The 17,731-nt window shown below is 42.6% G+C and overlaps 1 protein-coding gene across 4 annotated transcripts in view; it reads right to left on the reverse strand.

The window, feature by feature from the left end:
• BLNK (B cell linker) overlaps nt 1-17,731 on the reverse strand; it is an 82,111-nt gene that overhangs the window by 12,636 nt on the left and 51,744 nt on the right. For 2 of the 4 annotated variants that reach the window (XM_019953132.2, XM_019953133.2), the window contains 3 exons: nt 13,677-13,758; nt 12,416-12,487; nt 959-1,031 (listed from right to left, as the gene is read on the reverse strand). In XM_019953132.2, the coding sequence (XP_019808691.2) occupies nt 959-1,031; nt 12,416-12,487; nt 13,677-13,758 (227 nt within the window). The remainder of the gene's footprint in view (nt 1-958; nt 1,032-12,415; nt 12,488-13,676; nt 13,759-17,731) is intronic. The other 2 variants (XM_019953134.2, XM_070780583.1) reach the window with 1 other exon arrangement.

The raw sequence follows: 17,731 nt of genomic DNA on the forward strand, positions 1-17,731 counted from the left end.
AAGGATACTAACAATTCCCAAGTGCCTCTAAGACACCTGGTATTGGGTTAGAGTATTCACATGTTATTTAAACCTCACACTCTCCTTTTTAAATGGGTATTTTTATTACATTTTAGAGATTAGTAGACTATGTAACTTGTCTGAAGTGATAAAACTGAGCCAAGAGAGAAGTGTGCAGAGTTTTGCTTAATAAACCTCTGAAATTAAAAGCTTCTTTGCTTTACTCAAAGGCAGAATTAAGACTATAACCATGCAGGCCAGCCTTGGACAGATTTAAGTGTGTGTTTAAAATAGCCTGTTGAGCCAATATGACATTATTGGGTCACTGTTTGTAGTATTAACACATTACAGTACTCACCCAACAGTTTACAAAGTTCTTCTAAGTTCAGTGAGAAAGAATGACCCTCTCATCTCCATTTGAAAGGAGCCTTAGCAGTGTTGCTTTGACTGAACACCCAGTACATGCTGCTCTGTGTACACATTTGTTTACAGATCACTAACTACTTGGAAGAGAAGCCAAGGAGTAGAAAGTAGGAATGAAACCTGCTTGTGGGTCTTAAAATTATTCAAGCTCTGGAGCTCCTGTTTTGCGGAGCACAAGCCAGTGAGCTCAAGATTTAACTGACAGCGTATGGGAGGAAAGACTACTAGTTTTTGATGTCAGCAGGGGCACCCGAAGTCCAGCTTGAAGCATGCCTTGGATATGGAGATGAGTAGGGCGGGAGGGTCTCATCTCCACACTCCAGGAGCACACCTATTGTAATGTTAGGCGTGCCTGCGTCTGAGCTTGGGCAGGTGTGCCCTTCTGAGTGAAAAGAGCAGAAAGACACCTGCCCCTCTTTGGCCCCCAGATACTCAGGCAGGACTCCTTTGTGGATTCCAGGCAGGCCGCATACAGCAGTGATAGAGACCAGTCACTGCAATCACACAGAGTTGCTTCTCTGCAACAGGAACTTACCCGGCCCTGGGCAGTGGTGATGGTGCAGCAGGTAAAGAAGTTGACTTGGAGTCCCAGGCTCCACTCTTGCGACCTGCACAGACATATACACAAGTCAGTCTGGTCCCGATGGCACAGCGAGCTGGCCTTGCTGGCAGGCTCCAAAAGACATGTGCGTTTTTTGTTGCTTTCAGTTAAGCATATATAGTATTACATTGAAGTTTGAGGGGGAAACCTATCATAGGCAAAGGTAATGAAATACTTTTTAAAATGCCAGTTTATAAGCTCAGAACTGGGGTGTTAATTAGGAGCTCCCATTCTAACATTGCTAAATGACCTCTCCTTGACCCTATGGGACAAGTTAAGAACCTCTGATTCTGTGGGCTCAGTGAGAGCTCACAAGGGTTCATATGGGGGGGGCGGGCTCACACTTGCATCTATAATCACTGCACATATGTGCACACCAGAGATGCCCAGAGTCAGAGGGGCACAGACCCACCACTCCTGATCACACCTGGAGATACCGATCATTCCTAACTGTGCATACTTGCACAGTACACACACATCACCTCACATTTGGAGGACACTTATTCATCCATGTGCATTCTCAGGGCCTTTACCCATTGCACAAATAGACACAATGAGAGAAGCAGCAAGCTGTTACCGAAATCTCATCTTCTGAAGCCACAAAAGGGGCCCAAAAGGCCTTGTCCACCGTGCCCACTTTCCTTCTCCCTACTTGACCATCATTATGAGAGTGGAAGGTGAGAGACTGGACAGTGAGCAGGCCTGGAAGGGGAGAGGCCAGAGTAAGCCAGCCCCTCAGCATCTCCTGGCTGCCTTCTCTCAGGCCGATATTCACCTGCATGGACATTACTGCTCGGGGACATGAAGGCTCTCTATTGAATTAAGTTGAACTGAATAAATATTTTAATTAAGAACCTACGACATTTACAAGTTCACAGTTCCTATTGGACTTAAAGGGGATAAGCTATAAATGTAGGTTGGACTTGCCCTCAGTCTGTATTGTTTGAGTTTGCAAGATAAAGCACACATAAGTAAACGGTGAGGGGATAATCTATTACTAAGAATTATTGAGAGCCTGGTATGTGTTAAGCACTTGGAAGTACTATGTTAGTTGCTGTGGAAGAGCTGAGTAGGCCTCTGCCTTCTTAGAATTTACAAGGGAAGACAAAGGCACCCCATGCCACCTCATCAGACAGGACCACCTATTCCAAACACAAAAGAAGGGGGTAAGGCCTTGAAAAGTATTAAATGCAGACGCCATAAAGTTCATTCTCAGATACTTCACTAGAGTCCTTCAGGCCCTCACTCAGAGCCCATTGACTCTCTTTCTACACACAGTCCTTACAAAAGGGCTAATTTCCATAAGCTCTCACCAGCGGCATCTGCAAAAAGAGAGGCCCCTCCCATGTAACTCTTACTTAGATGTAACCTGACCCTGACATGATTTTTCTAAAACACTTTGAAAAAGAAGCTACACTTGAAATTTTTAACATTTCCTGTGGCAATAAAGAAAATATCAATATCAACTGACTATGTAGTAGTATGAGTCCAACTGTGCTTCATTAGCTAGGGCATCAAGTTGATATTGCTCTTCAAATTCTCAATATTTAAGATTGACACTGTGAGTGGGAGGTGCTTTCTCTGTGAAATACCCTTGTCTTGACTACCTAAATTTCAACGGACTGTTACACATTCATACGTTCAAAAGTCACAGCTCTCCTGTTTGTTCCTCATTGAATGTGCTATAAATGAAGGTGTTTGCAGTTAAGGTGAGATCTGCCCACATCCAAGGGGGAAAAGAAAAAATTGACATTGTGAAAATACCCTTGGCTACTCATAGATGTTGATGGAAGGTTTCGGTGAAGAGATTAAAAAAAAAAAAAAAAATCTTGCCTGAAAAATAAAGAAGTAGAAAGAAGTCTAAGTCAGAATTTCCTCCCAGCGGTCCCCTCTCTTTTTAAAAGCCAAGGGCTCACTTGGCCTGGGCATGTTATTGTTGTCATATCTACTGTCTGGCTTCTCTACTAAGCTTCCCTTACTTTCATATCTGCAAACAGTCAGACAGCATCTTCCTTTCCCCTTCCCTCCTCGTAAATAACTTCTGTGATCAAAGGAGAGGGCGGGGCAGGTTGCCTGTCCTCTGTGCTGGTGGAGTCCAGTATGAGCTCTGGCCTTGTATCAGGAAGACACAGCTCCAGTTATTTCTCTGCCACCAAACTGGCTATGTGACCTCTTACAAGTCACCATTCCTCAGTTTACCCCTCTGTGAGATGGGAATGCCACTAGCTACTTTATCTAACACAGAGTTGTTGTGCTTAGGTAATAGGGTAACAATCCCCATGGCCCAGCAGGTAAAGAATCCACCTGCAATGCAGGAGATGCCGGAGACTAGGGTTTGACCCCTGAGTTGGGACGATCCCATGGAGGAGGGCGTGGCAATCCACTCCAGTATTCTTGCCTGAAGAATCCCATAGACAGAGGAGCCTGGCGGGCTACAGTCCATGGGGTTGCAAAAAGTTGGACACGACTGAAGCGACTTAGCACACACATGCACAAACATGTAGAGAATTAACCAGATTCCCAGCTGGTGCTGTACTCGCATGCTAAGTTGCTTCAGTCGTGTCCAACTCTTTGCAACCCCATGGACTGTAGCCCTTTGTCCCATGGACAGAAGAGCCTGGTGGGCTACAGTCCATGGGGTTGCAAAGAGTCAGACATGACTTAGCAGCTGGGCAATCACTAAGCAAAGTAAAACTATTGCTGGAAAGGGATTGAAAGTATTTGATGGTCAAAAACATTGAGTAAAGTGAAAGGAGTGAGATGGAAAAGACTACACATTATATGACTCCATCTGTGTGAATGTTCATAAAAGATAACTCTATAGCAAAAGAAAGCAGATCAGAATACCCAGGGCTGAGCATGGGAACATCATTGACCAAAAATGGGCGTCAAGGCTTTTTTGGAGTTGGGGTGGAATTTCTAAAATGGATTCTAGTGTTGGTTACAACACTCTGCAAATGTGATGATTTACAAAAACCATTGAATTATACATGTAAAATGAATGAGTTTTATGACTTAGGCTAGTTATAACTCATAAAGGATCTCAGTAAATATGATTATTGCTATTTTCATCGTATCCTCTTGTAATCAACCACTGCAGTGTCTCTAGATGCTGGACACTGGGCCAGGTACTAGAGCCTCCCATAAGATCAAAGGGAGTGAACAGGGACTCAGAGAGGTTAAGGGGAAGGTCCATTGCTGAAAACTAAGGCTATTCGTGTTGAAAGCCCAGGCTGGCAGTATCCTCTCTAGTCAAAATCTCATAATGTTCCTCTGGGGGCATGATTGGGCTGTCAGACTCACTTGCTGCTTCTCCCTGTTGTGGGCAAAGATTAGTGAAATAGAGGAGTGCTTTTGCGGATGCCCATGGGAGGATGGAAAATCACTCCTCCAAGGCCAGTGACCCTTCCTGTCACTCTGGCTGAAGTCAGACCCTTGGGCATGGCTCGGGAGGGACAACATCATACCCTCCTTACTGCCAGGATCCCCACTTCCTGGTAAAGCTGAATTCTTGGTTGGAAAACTCCAAGGCAGAAATGGGGGATGCAGTAGAGAGAGATGCGTCCAAAGCATACTAACAAAAGAGAAAAATCAGCTCTGTTTAAATCACAGTGAGCGAAAAGTTATGCTAATTTAAAATTTTTTATTTATTTATTTGGTTTCTCTAGGTCTTAGTTGCGGCATGCAAGATCTTCAGTTGTGGCACGCAAAATCTTTAGTTGCGGCATGTGGGATCTAGTTCCCTGACCAAGGATCAAACCTAAGCCCCCTGCACTAGGAGATCAGAGTCTTAGCCACTGGATCACAAGGGAAGTCCCTATGTTAATGTTTGATTTAACAGCACAAGCTTTGCATAAGCTGCTGGTTACTAAGTTTTCTTAACTGGGAAAGAATTTACCCTTAGTTTTTCCTTCTACCACATGTATTTTACATTGTTCATACTGTTCATGGGGTTCTCAAGGCGAGAATGCTGAAGTGGTTTTCCATTCCCTTCTCCAGTGGACCACGTTTTGTCAGAACTCTCCATCATGACCCATCCATCTTGAGTGGCCCTACACGCCATCACTCATAGTTTCATTGAGTTAGACAAGAGTGAACATCGACATTTTAGGAATCAGTGAACTAAAATGGACTGGAATGGGCAAATTTAATTCAGATGACCATTATATCTACTACTGTGTGCAAGAATGCCTTAGAGGAAATGGAGTAGCCTTCATAGTCAACAAAAGAGTTGGAAATGCAGTACTTGAGTGCAATCTCAAAAGCAACAGAAAGATCTCTGTTTGTTTCCAAGGCAGGTCATTCAATATCACAGTAATCCAAGTCTATGCCCCAACCAGTAATGCTGAAGAAGCTGGAGTTGAACAGTTCTATGAAGACCTACAAGATCTTCAGGAACTAACACCCAAAAAAGATGTCTTTTTCATCATAGGGGACTGGAGTGCAAAAGTAGGAAGTCAAGAGATAGCTGGAGTAACAGGCAAATTTGGCCTTGGAGTACAGACTGAAGCAGGGCAAAGACTAACAGAGTTTTGTCAAGAGAATGCACTGGTCATAGCAAACACCCTCTTGCAACAACACAAGAGAAGACTCTACACATGGACATCACCAGATGGTCAATACCAAAACCAGGTTGATTATATTCTTTGCAGCCAAAGATGGAGAACCTCTATACAGTCAGCAAAAACAAGACTGGGAGCTAACTGTAGCTCAGATCATGAACTCCTTATTGAAAAATTCAGACTTAAATTGAAGAAAGTAGGGAAAACCACTAGACCATTCAGATATGACCTAAATAAAATCCCTAAAGACTACACAGTGGAAGTGAGAAATAGACTCAAGGGATTAGAACTGACAGACAGAGTGCCTGAAGAACTATGGACAGAGGTTCGTGACATTATACAGGAGGCAGGGATCAAGACCATCCCCAAGAAAAAGAAATGCAAAAAGGCACGGTGGTTTTCTGAGGAGGCCTTACAGATAGCTAAGAAAAGAAGAAAAGCTATAGGCAAAGGAGAAAAGGAAAGATACACCCATTTGAATGCAGAGTTCCAAAGAATAGCAAGGAGAGATAAGAAAGTCTTCCTCAGTGATCAATGCTAAGAAATGGAGGAAAACAATAGAATGCAAAGACTAGAGATCTCTTCAAGAAAAGTAGAGATACCAAGGGAATATTTCATGCAAAATGGAATGTCCTCAATAAAGGACAGAAATGGTATGGACCTAACAGAAGCAGAAGATATTAAGAAGAGGCGACAAAAATACACAGAAGAGCTATTCAAAAAAGATCTTCATGACCCAGATAACCATGATGGTGTGATCACTCACCTAGAGCCAGACATCCCGGAATGTGAAGTCCAAGTGGGCCTTAGGAAGCATCACTACAAACTAAGGTAGTAGAGGTGATGGAATTCCAGTTGAGTTATTTCAAATCCTAAAAGATGATGCTGTGGAAGTGTGGCACTCAATATGCCAACAAATTTTGAACACCTCAGCAGTGGCCACAGGACTGGAAAAGGTCAGTTTTCATTCCAATCCCAAAGAATGTTCAAACTCCTGCACTGCACTCATCTCACACACTAGCAAAGTAAGCTCAAAATTCTCCAAGCCAGGCTTCAACAGTACTTGAACTGTGAATTTCCAGATGCTCAAGCTGGATTTAGAAAAGCCAAAGGAATCAGAGATCAAATTGCCAACATCTGTTGGATCATCGAAAAAGCAAGAGAGTTCCAGAGAAAGATCTACTTCTGCTTTATTGATTATCCCAATGCCTTTGACTGTGTGGAAATTAAAAGACAATTGCTCTTTGGAAGAAAAGCTATGAGCAACTTAGACAGCATATTAAAAAGCAGAGGCATTATTTTGCCAACAAAGGTCCATCTAGTCAAAGCTATGGTTTTTTCCAGTAGTCATGTATGGATGTGAGAGTTGGACTATAAAGAAAGCTGAGAGCCAAAGAATTGATGCTTTTGAACTGTGGTTTTGGAGAAGACTCTTGACAGTCCCTTGGACTACAAGGAGATCCAACCAGTCAATCCTAAAGGAAATCAGTCCTGAATATTCATTGGAAGGACTGATGCTGAAGCTGAAACTCCAATACTTTGGCCACCTGATGCAAAGAACTGACTCTTTGGGAAAGACCCTGATGGTGGGAAAGATTGAAGGCAGGAGGAGAAGGGGACCACAGAGGATGAGATGGTTGGATGGCATCACCAACTTGATGGACATGAGTTTGAGCAAGTTCTGGGAGTTGGTGATGGACAGGAAAGCCTGGAGTGCTGCAGTCCATGGGGTTGAAAAGAGTTGGACATGGCTGAGCAACTGAACTGAACCAAACTGAACATGTATTTTATGAATCATCCTTTATTCTGTTTTACATACCATGTTGTTAAATTTCCCTATTCGTAATAATCCAGTGTTGACATTGTAAGCCTTTGGGATTTAATCTCTTTTAGCTGTTATAGGCATCCTATATATATCGTTAGTGGAGCTTGCACACTAGCTGAAGCATCCTATACTCTCACGCACTGCTTGAATTCTTACAAAATACAAAAAGACATTGTATTTAACAACTTCAGAACAATTTGGGCTACAGGTAAAACTCAACTTGCACACTAGCAAGGAATTGTAAATTCCAAAACTCTGCTCACTGCACCCCCCCAATTTTAGGAAATAAGGAAATAAGAATATTTTAAAATGCAGTTTTCTTAGAGGATGCTCAGAAATACATGCCTTGAGTACCATCTTCTGACAAAAACTACAAAATCAACCAGAGCTCGAACCACCTTCTAAATGCACATTTAGAGATAAATCACAATGGGCGACAGTCTTTCAGTTTGTTTAGACCAGTGGTTCTGAATGGGGAGTGATTTTGTCTCCCTCCTCCAGGCAGTGACTGGAGACATCTTTGCCAATCACTGTTGAGGAGGGGGGTATACTGGCATCTAGTGGGCAGGGGCTAGAGATGCTGAACAGCCCTCAATGCACAGGACAGCCCCCACAAGAATCACCTAGCCCCAAGCGCCAACTGTGCTGAGGCTGGAAAAACGTGATTTAGAGTAAAACTTTATATGGAAAGAAAGGAACACTTCCCTAAGATGTGCACAGGCTGCTCTACCAGACGGTCTTGAATTAAGGCAGGTTGAACAAGTGATTCTGGACAATAATAATCATGATAAATCACAAAGAGCTTGTATTTTATGTATGACTCATATCTTTTTACTCATTTAATGCTCACAATATCCTGAGGCATAGGTGCCATTTTCTCCTTAATTTTTTCAGTAGGGGAAACAGACAGGGGGATTACTTAGCTTGCTTGAAGGCTAGTACCTAGTGAGTGTCAGAGCCAAGGCTTGGACTCTCTGGCTTTGGAGTCTGGGCTAAGTCCCACTACTGTGCTTCCCAGGATGGAACGCCGAGAGAGAGAGAGCCTGCCTTTGCGCCTAATCCAGTGTGTGATCCTTGACCAGCACCTTACTAGCCATCAAAGAGCCAAGAGCAACATTAACCAGAAACAAGTGTCAGGCTTCCCTTATAGCTCAGTTGGTAAAGAATCCACCTGCAATGCAGGAGACTCCAGTTCAATTACTGGGTCAGGAAGATCCACTGGAGAAGGGATAGGCTACCCACTCCAGTATTCTGCAGTGTGGGAGACTTGGGTTCAATCCCTGGGTTGGGAAGATCCCCTGGATAAGGGAAAGCTACCCACTTAGTATTCTGGCCTGGAGAACTCCATGGACTGTATAGTCCTGGACACAACTGAGCGACTTTCACTTTCAAGTGTCATGGTGGGGTACTTTGATAGGGACACCTGAAACCTTAGCACTGTCATGATGCCTATAGGGCATGTTCTGAAGCCTTTAAAGGACAATGGTTCAATTATTCAAAGACATAGGCCAGGAGTCTGATTATTCATTTTACAAAAATCATCTCTGAAAACTATACTGTTTGCATACTTAGAAACTCCCTCTAACTGTTCAGGTTTGTTCCTTAAGTTAACTTACTTTCTTCCTCCTCCTGAACTTTCTTCTGTCTATATCCAACAGTCATTTAACCAAGAAATTATTTTCTTGTTCAAGTTTGGTTTCTGCATCTGATGCCTCTAGTGATAAAATTTAGCTATACTAGATTAATGTAAAACTAATGAATAGTAAATCCAGTGGGCTAATGCCTTTATAATCAGATCAGATCAGTTGCTCAGTCGTGTCCGACTCTTTGCGACCCCATGAATCACAGCACGCCAGGCCTCCCTGTTCATCACCAACTCCTGGAGTTCACCCAGACTCACGTTCATCGAGTCAGTGATGCCATCCAGCCATCTCATCCTCTGTCATCCCCTTCTCCTTTTGCCCCCAATCCCTCCCAGCATCAGAATCTTTTCCAATGAGTCAACTCTTCGCATGAGGTGGCCAAAGTACTGGAGTTTCAGCTTTAGCATCATTCCTTCCAAAGAAATCCCAGGGCTGATCTCCTTCACAATGGACTGGTTGGATCTCCTTGCAGTTCAAGGGACTCTCAAGAGTCTTCTCCAACACCACAGTTCAAAAGCATCAACTCTTCGGCACTCAGCCTTCTTCACAGTCCAACTCTCACATCCATACATGACCACAGGAAAAACCATAGCCTTGACTAGATGAACCTTTGTTGGCAAAGTAATGTCTCTGCTTTTGAATATGCTATCTAGGTTGGTCACAACTTTCCTTCCAAGGAGTAAGCATCTTTTATAATGGGGCCATATAATTCCTTAAAGACAGTCAGAGTTGGGGGGCTCAATTGCTCTCAATCAACTGACCCACCTACCATTTCAGCACCTGCTCTGAGCCAGGACCTGTCTAGGCCCTAGAAACACAAGTATGAGCAAGACATGGAGCTAAGAGTCTTACAGGAAAGACAGAGATCTCAGGAAGGATCAGGGGATAAACGGGAAGTGCAGGGTACAATAGGTGTGCACACCAAGGGGATCTAGCCCACTGTGGTATCAGGAAAGGCCTCCTGTGTCAGCAATACTAAGGCAGTGTCTTCAAGGAGCTTGCAACATACTTAGGGAGATTAGACTGAGACCCAAAGCAATTGGAGAATAGGTGCGGGCTGAGTATAAGTGGGATGAGACTTATGGCAAAGAAAAGCTCTCTAAGGGCTAAAAAACATAGGAGATTTCCAGGAGGGGAGACTTCAAGCTGGACTTTGAAGGATGTGTAGGGTTTGGTGTCATAAAAATGAGAACACAAACAAATGCCAGAAGGCAGGACCCATGAAACATAGGCTGATTGGAGTATCAGGTGTGTTTTAGGAAGAAAACGTCCATGTAAGGCAAGAAGAGCATTTTAAGATGTAAGTGCCAGAGAGTATTAAACTATTGTTCTAAAGGAGTGCTTAAACTTTCATTTATCTGTTTCAATGAAACATTTTCTCTTCCAGTAATGAAGGCTCTTCTCCTGAGTTATTACAGGTCAGGAGTCTCTATTTCAGTTGGGAAGAAAGCAACCTCTCCACGACGTTTTAGGTCGGTGTGTTGACATTTGTTCCCAGGAATGAAGATGAGCTGGATGACTCTGACCACTATGCTGCAAGTATAAAGAGCTTGTGGGTTCTGAGGGTGAGGAGAAGTAAGAACTTGTGAAGAGGGTGAGCAATTGCACAGGAAATGAGTCTAGGAAAACCTACTAAAAATACTCCTCTTTCATTTTCTCTCAAGGACCATGTCACTGAAAGCAGAGGTCAGTCTCCCAATCTCTGTGTTGAGCCTTCAGGTCTGGGAGAGAAGGGCGTGTGTGTGTGTGTGTGTGTTGGGCACACAGTTGGGGAGAGGTTAAGGAGGAATGCTGTGGAGGAGGCTCCTACATCTCTCTGTGCTGTAATAGGGTGAGGCTATGGGCATTACTCAGCACTGTGGGTCTCAGTCTGGGAGTTGCCAGACCCTACAGGAGAAGAAGGTCCCTTGGAGAAGCAAATGGCAACCCATTCCAGTATTCTTGCCTGGAAAATTCCATGACCAGAGGAGCCTGGTGGGCTACAGTTCATGGGGTCGCAAAAGAGTTGGACATGACTGAGTGACTAAACAACAGCAACAGGAGACACTTAGGAACCGCTGAGAGTTCATGGTTTGTGTAGGGATGACATGGTAAAAGCTGTGTAATGCGATGAAGCTAGCAACATTTGGAAGGGTCAGAAGCTCATCTCAGTGACTGAGGAAAGAGCCTAGAGGCGAGGATGTGCTTAGTGGACACTGTAAGACAGAAGGTATGAAGTGTTAAAGAAAGCCTGGTTAAGGTGGTGACAACTAAAATAGAAGAGCTCCTGCTGCTGCTAAGTCGCTTCAGTCATGTCTGACTCTGTGCAACCCCATAGACGGCAGCCCACCAGGCTCCCCCGTCCCTGGGATTCTCCAGGCAAGAACACTGGAGTGGGTTGCCATTTCCTTCTCCAATGCATGAAAGTGAAAAGTGAAAGTAAAGTGGCTCAGTCGTGTCCGACTCTTAGCGACCCCATGGACTGCAGCCTACCAGGCTCCTCCATCCATGGGATTTTCCAGGCAAGAGTACTGGAGTGGGTTGCCACTGCTTTCTCCGAAATAGAAGAGCAAATTCAGGAAAAAAGCAATAGGATTGGGAAAGAGCACAAGCACGCTGAGACATGGAGCCCGGAGGCTGACGTGTAAAGAGGAATAGCAATGCCCAAAGGGTAGGAGTGATGGATGCATTGAGCTTGTGGTGGTGGGAAGGAAGAAGGGTTAAGTTTGGGCACCAGAGGGTCATTAGCTTAGACCACCAAAGTGAATACAGGAGAATGGATACACCCGAAAGACGTGAAAAATAATGGTCTATTGAGCACCTACTGTATGCCAGGCACTTAAGAATTTCCCACTCACATTTTCAGAATTCTCCTGTCTCAGGGCTTGGGCTGTTATCTCCATCTACACATGAGGAAATGTGATGCTTGGAGAGGTGAAGTACAGACCCAGTGTGATACAGTTGAGAAGGGGGAGCACTGGAATGCCTGGCTCAGAACCCAAGTTCTTAACCTGCACGATATTCTGCAAGAAGAGCAGAGGGCTGAGGCTGACCCGTGCAGGCATCCTCAGTCAGGGGAGGGGAAGAGGAGGAGAAACCAGTGAAGTGCTCAGAGAGGTCAGATGAAGACCAGGACGTGTCTGTTGGAGATGCAGGGACATGGGGACAAGGGTCCCCCACACAGGTGCCACCACACAGAGGATGAACACGAGAAGTCTCTGTTGCTACTTATGAAGACATTAGGAAATACAAGGGATTGTTTCATAATACTTGCTCTGAGTTGTTTATCCTATTTAGAGTGGATTGAAAGCCAAATCCCCGAATGTAATCATTTCACAATAAACAAACAAAAAAAAAACACCAACTCATGTGTATATTCTACCTGGAGCTGTCCCTGGAGGAGAGGCTGACTTGGAGGAGTTATTTGGCTTGATTGATCTATTCACCATGGGAGCTGAAACACACAATCATATATATATTAGGGTTATATGTATATATTGTAGATACAGTCTACTGATGGAGATATACACTTATGGAAAAATGCATGGTAGAAATAATGGGCTAGACCAGATAATTTGCAAAGAATGGGAGACACGCTTAATTAAGCCCACAAGCCATTAAAAGTAGCCTTTTCAGAAGAAAAAAAGAAACATTTTTCGAATGAATATATTAATAATTAAAGTGAATAGTTGCTTGGAATTTCATTTGCCAAACTGGGGGTCTCAGAGATGAAAGAGTGTTTTTCATCAGGGAAACATGTATTAAACTAACGGTGGAGGGGCCAAATTAATAGCCCTGACTTCCCTGCCACACATTTCTCTTGGATTTTGTAGGGTTAGGGGTATGGGGGCATTTCATTTGCACTTACTGTTTTGTGGTTATGGGTGAATTTAGGAATCTCGGAGGACCTAGACACTGTTGTTGCTATTTAGGGCGTGAAGGAGAGGGCTGTGACGTGATGACAGCGTAAAACCTGAGTACCGCTACTTCGGAGTCAGGTTTATTAGATGAATAGCGTTACCTGAAGAGGCAGCATTTATACAGGATTATATTCTCCATAGCGACTATGTTCAAAGTAATCCTACCCTGTTCCATGCCTCATCTGAGGGTACGTGGCATGGGCTTTTTAAGATAATTTATTTGTAACTGCATTTGTTATTTCGTGAAGGATTTACAAATGAAATGTTTCTTGTGGACCTGACGTAGCACTAAATTTTAAAGAATTAGAACACAGAGCATATTTTATCCTCTCATTTTCTCAGTCCTCTGCAGAAATTATTCCTGGTACAATATTTGTAAGATTAGCCTGGTGGCTCATGACCTCACTAATACTAGATTGTATGAGAAATCCATTTTTAGTGAAGAGCTAAAGAGAAGAACCTAGGTGCTTTTATAATTTGAGAAGACAGTATTAAATCATGGAAGAGGATGGAGAAAGAAGAATCAAGGTTGAAAAACACAGGGATGGGTTGCTCACTATGCTCTCTGATGGACCAGCCACTCAACCAAAGAAGGCAAATGCTGTGGTTATGGAGCAGAGAGGTCTCAGCAGCATCATGTCTGAGCCCTTTAGTACTTGTAAGCAAATAATGCCCCAATCAACTGGTAGAGGTTTTCAGGTGCTTAAAACTGCAAACTCTTGCCTTTTTCAGATGGGACTGAACTGTCTTCCGTGGGATGAATATAGTTTTCATCTTCATCTTCCACAGGGACCACATAATCAGCCTAAAAGAAATACAAAAATGCTGTACATTTGGAGTTTACTGGATAAGAAAGAGTGATATTAAGAAATTTTTCATAATCCATATACCATTAAACTTTATGATGTAAAGTGATTTGGTTACTTCTAGTATATTCACAGAGTGCAACCATCACAACAATTATCTTCAGAACAGTGTCATCACCCCCAAAAGGAACCCTGAGCCCACTAGTCACTCCCAACCACCTCCTCCCCTGACCCAGTCAACCATGAACCTTCTCTCTGTCTTTAAGAATTGCCCATTCTGGACATGTTATGTAAATAGAATCATACACTATTAAAATACGCAGTCTTTTGTGATTTCTTATAACAGTAATTTCAAGGATTAGCCACGTTGTAGTATGTATCACTACTTCATTTCCTTTTATGGACAAGTCTTATTCCATTGTATGATTATACCCCATTTGACTTATCCACTTATCAGCTGTTTCTACTTTGGGGCTGTTATAAGTAATGATATGAACATTCATGTACAAATTTTGTGTAGATGGACATTTTTCTTGGGAATATACCTAATGATGGAATTGCTGGATCATACTGTAGCTCTATATTTAATAGTCTGAGTAACGGTTAAGTTGTTTTCCAAAGTGGCTGCACTAATTTTTCATTTCCACTGGCAATGTATAAGGGTTCCAATTTCTCCACATATTCACCAGTACTTGTTATTGTCTTCTTTTTTATTATAAGCATCCTTGTAGGTATGAAGCGGTATCTAACTGTAATTTTGATTTGCATTTCCCTGATGGTTAATGACATTAAGCATCTTTTTGTCTGCTTATTGGCCATTTATATATATTCTTCAGAGAAAAATCTATTCCACCCCTTTGTCCACTTTTAATCTGGTTGTTTATCTTTTTTATCTTTAGATGATTAGAGTTCTTTAAATGTTCTAGATATAAATCTTTTATAGATATATAATTTGCAAAAACATTCTCTCATTCTATAGGTTGTCCTTTACTTTCTTTGTGGCATCATTTACGGCACAAAAGTTTATGTAAATTTATGTAAGTTTATGTAAAATTTATGTAAATTTTATCTATTTTTTTTTTCTTTGTTATATCTAAGAAACCATTGCCTATTCCAAGGTCATAAAGATTTATACCTATGTTTTCTTCCAAGAATTTTATAGTTTTATTAATAGCTCTTATACTCAGTCCTATGATCCATTTTTATCTAATATTTTAAGATATGATGTGAGATAGGAGCTCAATTTCATTCTTTTGAAAACAGTGGCTGACTTTATTTTTCTGGGCTCCAAAATCACTGCAGATGGTGATTAAAACCATGAAATTAAAAGACGCTTACTCCTTGGAAGGAAAGTTATGACCAACCTAGATAGCATATTGAAAAGCAGAGACAGTACTTTGTCAACAAAGGTCCGTCTAGTCAAGGCTATGATTTTTCCAGTGGTCATGTATGAATGTGAGAGTTGGACTATAAAGAAAGCTGAGCACCGAAGAATTGATGCATTTGAACTGTGGTGTTGGAGAAGACTCTTGAGAGTCCCTTGGACTGCAAGGAGATATAACCAGTCCATCCTAAAGGAAATCAGTCCTGAATATTCATTGGAAGGACTGATGCTGAAGCTGAAACTCCAATACTTTGGCCACCTGATGTGAAGAGCTGACTCATTTGAAAAGACCCTGATGCTGGGAAAGGTTGAGGGCAGGAGGAGAAGGGAATGACAGACGATGAGATGGTTGGATGGCATCACCGACTCAATGGACGTGGGTTTGGGTGGACTCCGGGAGTTAGTGATGGACAGGGAGGCCTGGCGTGCTGCAGTTCATGGGGGTGCAAAGAGTCAGACACGACTGAGCGACTGCACTGAACTGAACTAATGCAGTTATCTTAGCACTATTTGTCTAAAAAATTGATTTTTCCTATGAAATTGTCTTGGCACCTTTGCCAATAATCAATTGAACATAAATATGGGGAGGGAGTGATTTTGTAAGAGTTATTAAATGTCCACTTGAGTTTCTTCTTTAATACATTTCATGTGAAAATTTAATAGCTTCACATACATTATTTCACTGAATTCTTTCAATAATACCTATCTATTAAGTTAGGTATTTTTTAAAATTTATTTATCCTTATTTTACAGATGAGGAATTTGAGAAAAGTTGAGTAATCTGTCCAAGGTCAAATAAAATCACAAAACTGATACCCCACAAGGACAGGTACTGGGTCTGTGCTCTGGGCACCAGTGAAGCCCTGGAACATTTGTGTTGAATGAAGGGCTGGTCTTTTGTCAGTGGATGCTGAGAGGTAGTCCAGGATGGCCATGTAGCACCTGCGCTCTAGCATTTCATGATCTGGGTTCAAATGCTGGCTCTAGCATATAGCTCTTTGACCTTGGACAAGTTTTTCAACCCCTTGTCACCTCATCTGTACCATTTCCTCCTCTGTAATGGGTGATAATAGCGTGCACTTCATAGGGTTGCTGTGAGGGTGTGATGAGATAATACACACAGAGGGCTCAGATCTCCAGCTGATACACAGTGCTTGTCAAGTGCTAGACCCTCCTGTCATTATAGGGCAGTTGCTCCTCCACCACCTGCCCCAACTCTCTGATCAGCCTGTAACCCATATTTTGCTTGTAACCTGTATGGCAGAGCTAAACATTTTTATTTGTGCTTGTATTTGACTTCTTCCTTTCCTTTCTAATGTCTTGACCAGATCTTAATGTTGTCTTCTATTTCTTTTTTAACTCTTCCTTATCTTGATTGTCCATCTCCTCATTCCAGAATGTATCTCCCCCAGTCATCCCCCTTCCCCACTGGTTCAAACGTGCCTGAGCCACCACCACAAAGCTGTTATAAGCAAAACTCAGCCTCTCCCCACTGGGGTCCACCTCCAGTTATTCACAGAAATGGAGAGCCTCATGTAACTCACAATCTTCGTTTGTATTCTGTGTCTGAGTTGGTATCTTCATATAGACCCTCTGAATGCTGGAAGAATTCACAGTGAGACCCTAACAGATGGTCTCCCTACCATGTCCCATGCTCAGATTCTCCTTGCCACCTGTTCACACCCTGAAAGGGCATCATCCCCTCAGACTGACAGACAGACTGAGGATTGACAAACCAAATTCATTCTCAGTCTGCTGACTTCCTGACTTAAACTGTCCCTGGAGAAGGGGGTCATAAGCTCAAGTGCTTACAGGAACAGGTCTGGAATAGCAATTGGGCATGTGCGGAGCCAGGCTGTGTCCACGCCTTGTATCAGCGGTGAAGATGATGACGAATGGAAACGGGGGCCCAGGATTCTCAGCTGAGTTGGAAGGGTGCCATGAGGCTCAGCTGCTTCAAGGCCATGACTGGCCAAGTGTTGACAGGCCCTCGGTTTTCAGGAGAAACTAGAAAACTGGATTTTATAAAGAATCTAGAATATGGTAGAAAGGAATCCAATTTATATAATACATAGAATGCTTCTTTGTGTGAGACATGGAATTTAGTGAAGTATTTATATTCCTTTATTCAAGCTTTAAAGGAACCTGAAGAGATGAAAAGATGAGACTCAGGTTATCTGATACCTAAAGTCACACAACCAGTAAGAGTGAAGTGGGAATTTGGGCCTGGATGCTGCCCCGATTTTATTAAAAAGTCTCTCTTCAACACGCTGCTGAATAACCAACAAATCACAGAAGAAATCAAAAAAGAAATAAAAATTTGCATAGAAACACAACAACCCAAAACCTGTGGGACACTGTAAAAGCAGTCCTAAGGGGAAAGTTCATAGCAATACAGGCATACCTCAATAAACAAGAAAAAAGTCAAATAAATAACCTAACTCTACACCTAAAGCAACTAGAAAAGGAAGAAATGAAGAACCCCAGGGTTAGTAGAAAGAAAGAAATCTTAAAAGTTAGGGCAGAAATAAATGCAAAAGAAACAAAAGAGACCATAGCAAAAATCAACAAAGCCAAAAGCTGGTTCT

Source organism: Bos indicus, chromosome 26, assembly GCF_029378745.1.
Source record: "Bos indicus isolate NIAB-ARS_2022 breed Sahiwal x Tharparkar chromosome 26, NIAB-ARS_B.indTharparkar_mat_pri_1.0, whole genome shotgun sequence".
NCBI lineage: Eukaryota > Metazoa > Chordata > Mammalia > Artiodactyla > Bovidae > Bos > Bos indicus.